General features: G+C 41.3%; 1 protein-coding gene across 1 annotated transcript; it reads left to right on the forward strand.

Moving 5' to 3' along the window:
- The first annotated feature begins 213 nt into the window (after positions 1-213).
- On the forward strand, positions 214-5,278 carry LOC106571909 (troponin C, slow skeletal and cardiac muscles). The gene is made up of 6 exons (XM_014145463.2): positions 214-364; positions 2,115-2,145; positions 2,831-2,977; positions 3,342-3,456; positions 4,164-4,300; positions 4,541-5,278. The coding sequence occupies exons 1-6, from the start codon at positions 341-343 to the stop codon at positions 4,570-4,572; spliced, it is 486 nt and encodes a 161-aa protein (XP_014000938.1). The 5' UTR covers positions 214-340; the 3' UTR covers positions 4,573-5,278.
- The last annotated feature ends 2,051 nt before the right edge of the window (positions 5,279-7,329 follow it).

The raw sequence follows: 7,329 nt of genomic DNA on the forward strand, positions 1-7,329 counted from the left end.
CTCTAGCTCCCTCCCTGGAGATTAAGGTTCGCCATGCGTGCCCCTTCACTTCATTCCATTCCAAAGTGTACCCCCTAAGAGCAGCTACATTTTTATCTGAGCCTGGTGATTGTGATAGATTGGCCCAATGACACACACACACACATAGATGCACGTGAGACACCCAGGGGGATGGGCAGGCAGGCAAGCAGGGTAGGGAGGGACCAGGCCCTGCCAGGCTCCAGCTATAAAACCCTCCCAGGATGGGGCCAGTGTTCTGCTCCTAGCTGTGCTCTACCTCGCTCCTCTGTGCCACTACACCCTACAGACAGACGGGCAGCGGCCAAGCCAAGCCTCCATCATGAACGACATCTACAAAGCAGCGGTACGTCCCACTCCACTTCTACAACAGGGTATATTGTTTGTGTAGAATGTGAAAGTGTTTGTATTTAGTAGGTAACATCATCATGAAAGGTTTGCTTTTAATATTGTTCAACTTTGGGTTTTCAGTGATAGGTGGTGACATGGATGAAAATGCTGTTTTGGTTTAATTGTGGACTCCGCCAAGTTAAGTCAAAATAGTCTAAGAATATTTTGTTATCAGATTTCTGTCTTTTGGAGTGTAAAGGTTTAGGTAGGTTACGATTTCAAATGAACACTTCAGCACCTGAGGGTAGGCTTCACCCTTAAATAGAATGAAAAGTACCTGTAATATTTAGTATTGAGGGTAAAATCCACTTAATAACACGTTTATGTTTTTAACAGTTTTAAACTACAAACTATAATGTTTCATATCAACAATTAATTCAAATGAGGTACATTTGGATATTCCCTTTACAACAATTTAGCAATTTGTAATTCTGACATTGCTCAGATGATTCAACTTCCATTACAAACTGTGTCTGTCATGCGAACACACACAACACCAGCCTTTGACAAGTGAGGTGAGACACCATACATATATAGACCTTGTGCCTCTTGAAGCCTATCAGGGTTGATAGGAGCACTCCAGGGATCAGAAGCAGGACAAGCCCCTGGTCCACACTGTGGTTTCATTCATGACTACAAATGGAGCAGTCCCACTTCTCATCGGCTAATTTTGGCCAGTTGCTCCTAGCCTCCTGCATGTGTGTTTCTGTGGTGCCAGAAGAGGGCTTCAGGTCTAGATACCCCCCCACCCCCACCACACACACACACAGCTGAATTCCAGCATTATCTGTGTGAGCCACTGGGAGGGCTGGGAGAGCTGTTTGTTTATCTGTCTAGCTATCTCTCCCTGCTGCCTGGTGGCTGATGGGCTGGGCTGGGCTGGGTTGGGCTGCACGTGTCTCTACTGGGCATTACAGCTAGAGGATTCAACTGCAGGGAAACAGACTGGAATGTGTGTGTGTGTGTGTGTGTATGCGTGTGTGTCGATGTTTTGATGGACATTGCTCTTTTTCCCCATATATCATCACCAGCGGAATGTGTGTTTAATTTGTTGTGGACGATAGACAATAACTCTTACATAAGCAGCTGTCTCCCTCTCTCATTCGCGGTAGCTTTTCCTGGATTACTGTTCCATTGTTGAACCAGATCCACAGCTATGCTGATTTAAAGCACTGTGTATTCTGTCCTTTATCTGCTGTTTCTGATCCTCCTGTCAATGTATTTTTAACCCTGCCTCTCACTGGCCCAGGCCTCATGTATGAAATATAGGTTTTGTGTTTTGTGAGGGATGGATGGATGACCAAGTGTGAAGGACCATTATAACTTGGGGGGGAGACAAGCTTTGTGTAAACTAAGGTAACATTTGAGGTGAACTGTTCCAGAGAATTGGTTCCACCTTGTGGAGTCTACCGTAAATCCTCTGAAGGATTATTTTCATACACTAGATTTCTTTATCAACATTTTATGGTTTAGGACTGGGCCTTGTCTGAACTGAATTTGAAAACTCCACAAATAAGATTAAAATGAAGGGAAGAGCGTAGATATTATACACGTGTTATTGCACGAATGGAAAATATTATATTGTGCTTATCAAAGGAATACAGTAAATCAAAGTTAGGATTTGGGGTTGTAAAAGGCATTCCAGAGTGGATTCAATAACAGATATTGGCTCGACTGCTTCTGAAAACTTTCCATTTCTTCAATAGGTTGAGCAGCTGACAGACGAGCAGAAAAATGGTACGTAAAATGTGTTAATCTCAGTGTTTCCCCTAGGAATTCTTTTAGTAGCGGTGCCAAAGTATTTTTTTTTTTGTGGTGGCCACAATTTAGCAGCGGGGGTGCGCCGCTGCTAAATACATATGGGGAAACACTGCATCTAAATTTCATTATGGTTTACTAATCTATGTCGGTCTCTGAGGCCTATGCATAAATGCTTCTTTATGTGGGATATATATCTTCACGTTCTACAAAATTTAATCACATCTAAATCAATATTTGGCCTAAAATGTGTACCATTCACTCCTTCAGGCCAAGATGAAAAGTAAATTCTAGATATCTCAGAGGATCAAATTTTTTATTTAACCTTTATTTAACTAGTTAAGAACACATTCTTATTTACAATGACGGCCTACCAAACCCAGACGAAGCTGGGCCAATTGTGCGCCACACTATGGGACTCCCAATCATGGCCGGATATGATTACAGCCTGGATTCAAACCAGGGACTATAGTGACACCTCTTGCACTGAGATACAGTGCCTAAGACCGCTGCACCACTCGTAAGCCCCAAATAAGTTGATTGAGTAAAAAAGCATATCTTACACTAAAGTAGCCAACACATAGAACTGACCATGAAAACAAAAGGGGGAGGGGGGAGAAGAAGAATAACTGACCATGGTCATGTGCTGTGCTGTGTATTGCAGAGTTCAAGGCAGCCTTTGACATCTTTGTCCAGGATGCAGAGGATGGCTGCATCAGCACCAAGGAGTTGGGCAAGGTGATGAGGATGCTGGGGCAGAACCCCACCCCAGAGGAGCTGCAAGAGATGATCGATGAGGTGGATGAAGACGGTAAACACACACGCTCACACGGAAGAGACAGACTCAAATGACTACAATAGGCAAATGCATTTCCCATGAATAGTTCCTATCATGAATCACGTGTTCGAGTAAGAGGTTAGCTCATCAGCAGTCGATGAGGACGGTACACAACAAAGGCAGACACAAGTGTTCTGCTCATCAAAAGGCCAATTCATGGCTCATTGATGGCCCGGCAGGGGCAGTTGTACACTGTTCTTTGTAAGACTGTAAACACACAAAAGACAAGCATCACATGGCTGAGTAGAGGATCTGGTCACATGTAGCTGCTATATCAAAGATAGGCTCCTTGATCCAAAAGGTTTTGTGACATCATTCTGTTGACATGTCTTTGCAGGCAGTGGGACGGTGGACTTTGACGAGTTCCTGGTGATGATGGTGAGGTGCATGAAAGACGACAGCAAAGGAAAGACAGAGGAGGAACTGGCAGACCTCTTCCGCATGTTCGACAAGTACGTTTATCCTCATAAGTACATAAGGAGATTCATGAGGGGGATGAACTCTGGAAAAGTCTTCATAGTCTTACCCAACTAAGTACCCACAGCCTAGGTCCACCAGGATAGACAAATACACAGGAATGTACACTGCAGAGTTTTAGCTTGGGTGCTAGTTTGTTTCTGTTTTTGCCTACTTGTCATTGTTTGACAAGGCAACTATGTAGGTATTTTTGAATACAGAAACAGTCATGCTCCCTGGTTAACCGATTTGTGAAGCAGTATAATCCTCCTCTCGTAAATGCTACAGACTCCCCAGTGTAAATTGGTCCGGTACAACATGCACTGACCTTTATGAACAAATGAGGAGGATACTAGGAGTATGGGGATGGAGGCACTCATTTGGGAACGTGCAATAGTGAAACGAGAAATGTTACTAACTGTAAAATTATCATGGATATTGAAATTATAGGATTGCGCAATAACACTATGTGCAGTGCTCAGGGATCTTGGGGGATGTGTAATATTGAGTATAGGGAGGGGGCACAGTTGCATAATGGGGAAGGGAGGGGTAAGCGTCCTTAAGCAGTCATTTTATAAATTTGTATGTTTGATATGTCTGGTCTATGCCATGTCTCTCGCCCTATCACAGTGCATTTTACTGCACGTAAAGCATACATCTGTGAAATCAGACAATAAGAAATATATAATCTATGGCCCCCCAGGAATGCGGACGGCTACATAGACCTGGAGGAGCTGAAGGTAATGCTGGAGGCCACAGGGGAGGCCATCACTGAGGACGACATCGAGGAGCTCATGAAGGACGGGGACAAGAACAACGACGGGAAAATTGACTATGACGGTAAAGTTTTGGAAATGGAAGTTAAGCACATAGTGTAGAGACAGAAGCATTCATATATTTTATTCATGATACTGATGCAAATGAACAGTTCTATGGATACTTCACTGCTAGAAAAGGAAATTGGGAATATGAATTATGCATGGTAACATGCTGTGTTATTCACAAGTAAAGCAGTGTAGTGACCAAAGTGAGGAAAATAATTCACTTAATTGACTCCCTTTTTCCTCCTCTTGGTTCCAGAGTTCTTGGAGTTTATGAAAGGAGTAGAATAAACAGCATCAAGAGAAGACAGAGTCCCCTGACCCTTAGTGATATTTTTCTATTTCTCTTCAACGTCATAGACATCTATGGAAAACCGGAGGTTGACTTTTTGGATGTCATCGGCAGAACTTCTGAACGACTTTGCAAGACTTAGTTCAATAATCTGATTGCTTATGTATTTTTATAACTTTTTACAATTTCTTGCATTGTTGTAAATACTGTTTGTAACTTGTTTTGGTGCCCATATACTGCATTTGAGTAAATGTAACCAACCAAAATACTCACATTAACAACTCACATATCACTTCAGTTTGCCTACTTGAACTATGCATTATTGTTTCATTTCAAATGCATATGAATTTTTGCAGTGCCACAAACAGTTTACAAATCTCTTATTTTTCCAAGTTGCTGATGTTATGCTGCCGGACAGAATGCTGTTTGAAATACATCCTATTAGGCATAGGACAGTACATCTGTCCCTGTAAGTCCCTGTAATTATACCATACTTTGATTAGCCCATTAGTAGTCTAAACATACATTGAAATGCAATGTAGCCACAGTGGCATAATGCAACGGTTGTATGTTTAACAGATTCCCTCAGGGCCATTTAATCTGCTGGAGAGCCTGTGGTGGATGTACACCATACGTCTGCTTAGAATGTACATTCAAGTAATAAATGTGCTCGCCAAAGCAACGCCTGGTTTGCCTGATATCGTACCTGTTTGGAAGTGTTTGTTTCAATGGAGTGTTTTTGAGCGGAAATTATTCTTTACCATGAGAATATTTTTTTTTAATGTAAGAGTTCTGCTTTACTTTTAAAAGTATGGGATAAAACTCAATAAGATCATGTATGCAGTTGGCATGAATCTTTCATTATAACTTGAACTTCACTATTTACTCCAACTCTTCAGAGTCCTTCTGATGTCTCCATATTGTATTTCTCTCCTTTTTATTGTACTGTAGATCTTGGTGCTACGCAGAGTATCTTCTCTGCAGGGGTATAATAATAATAATTAGGTGGGAGCTTATATTTGTCCTATTTCACAGATGTACAAGTGTGTATTAGAAATGTTTTTTGCATATCCCACTCTCCCTGAGAAGGTGAGGTCATAGACAGAGTCTGCCATTATCAACAGTGACCCTGGAGTAATTAGGGTTATTACCTTGCTCAAGGGCACATCAACGGATTTTTCACCTTGTCAGCTCAGGGATTCGAACTAGGAACATTTCAGTTAATGGCCCAACACACTAGCCTACCTGCCACCCATATGTGGGCTGGTATCTAGTTACACAATGTATTGAGACAAGAGCTATTTATGTCTAATTACGTTAGTGCCCATGATAGGGGATCATATTTGACCGACACCAGTTGACAATCAAATGCCTTTAGCCTTACAAGGCAGAGAGGACCAGTACAGAGAACAATAGGCTCTGTGCTAGGCCTGTGAGCCAATGTGTCAGTGTACTATACTGACATCCAGTGTGCTCAGTGACTTGAATAGGATATTTCAGTTCAATGGAGTGTTGAAATTACATTTACATTTACATTTAAGTCATTTAGCAGATGCTCTTATCCAGAGTGACTTACAAATTGGTGGATTCACCTTATGTTTCCAGAAAATTCAAAAACCTCTACTAATTGACTAACTATAACAAATTGATTGTCAGATTGCTGTAATCAAGATCATTGACATGAATTAACTTCAAATTCATCTAGCGAAATTGCCCCTTTGAAATTGTATTGATATAACCTGTACACAATCGACAGACATGCTTTTACCTGCGCAAAAGAACAACAGTGTGCAGTTATCATTCTTACCACTAAGTGTCAGTAGAAAAACATACAATCACTGCGAGGCCATTGCCATTATTGGTGGAGGACGACATGTCAGTCGCCCGAGCGTAATAATGATATCAATACACAATTATGTTATTCGACTTAAATAAAAACAACTGTAACCGCCATAGGACTGCAATACAAACCTCAAACATGAACATGTGATCCAAGTGAGCTATGACAAAATCAAATGTGCAGGCCCTATTTTCAAAGAAAAGGATAGTAATATAATACACAAACTTTTTAAGAGAATATAAACACATGTGAAAATAGATATAAAACTATCACCTTAAACATTTTGAATCAATCTGTTTAAAGATGGAAGAGAAAAACAAAAGCATGCTCAGGTCAAGCTGAAGGCAATGAGCTGCAGGGCTGTCAATGTCGCTCCTGGATGGCCAAAACCCTTTCTGGTTTTCATCCTCTCCTTCTAATTAGGGACTGATTTAGACCTGGAACACCAGGTGACTGCAATTAACTACTAGGTAGAAACAAAAAAAGAAGTGTTTCAGCCCTCAAGGATCGGAATTGAACAGCTGTCATGTTCGTTGGAATGATCGGAACAAGGCGCAGCTTGAGTAGCGTTCCACATCTTTTATTAGAAAGTGAAACTAAGAAAAATACAAAAACAATAAACGAAACGTGACGACAACGCAACTACACATAAACACAATATCCCATAACCCACAGGTGGAAAACATGCTACTTAAGTATGATCCCCAATTAGAGACAACGATTACCAGCTGCCTCTATTTGGGAATCATACAAATCACCCAAACATAGAAAAACTAAACTAGAGCCCCACATAGAAAATATAAACTAGATTAACCCCCCAGTCACGCCCTGACCTACTATACCATAGAAAATAAAAGCTTTCTATGGTCAGGATGTGACAACAGCCCTGAGCTAGAGAATGTGAAGAATGAGAATG

Source organism: Salmo salar, chromosome ssa15 (assembly GCF_905237065.1).
Source record: "Salmo salar chromosome ssa15, Ssal_v3.1, whole genome shotgun sequence".
NCBI lineage: Eukaryota > Metazoa > Chordata > Actinopteri > Salmoniformes > Salmonidae > Salmo > Salmo salar.

Coding starts and splice junctions, on each gene's coding strand:
- LOC106571909 (XM_014145463.2), top strand. CDS start 341: ATGAACGACATCTACAAAGCAGCG. Junction 365..2,114: donor ACGACATCTACAAAGCAGCG/GTACGTCCCACT, acceptor TTTCTTCAATAG/GTTGAGCAGCTGACAGACGA. Junction 2,146..2,830: donor GACAGACGAGCAGAAAAATG/GTACGTAAAATG, acceptor TGTGTATTGCAG/AGTTCAAGGCAGCCTTTGAC.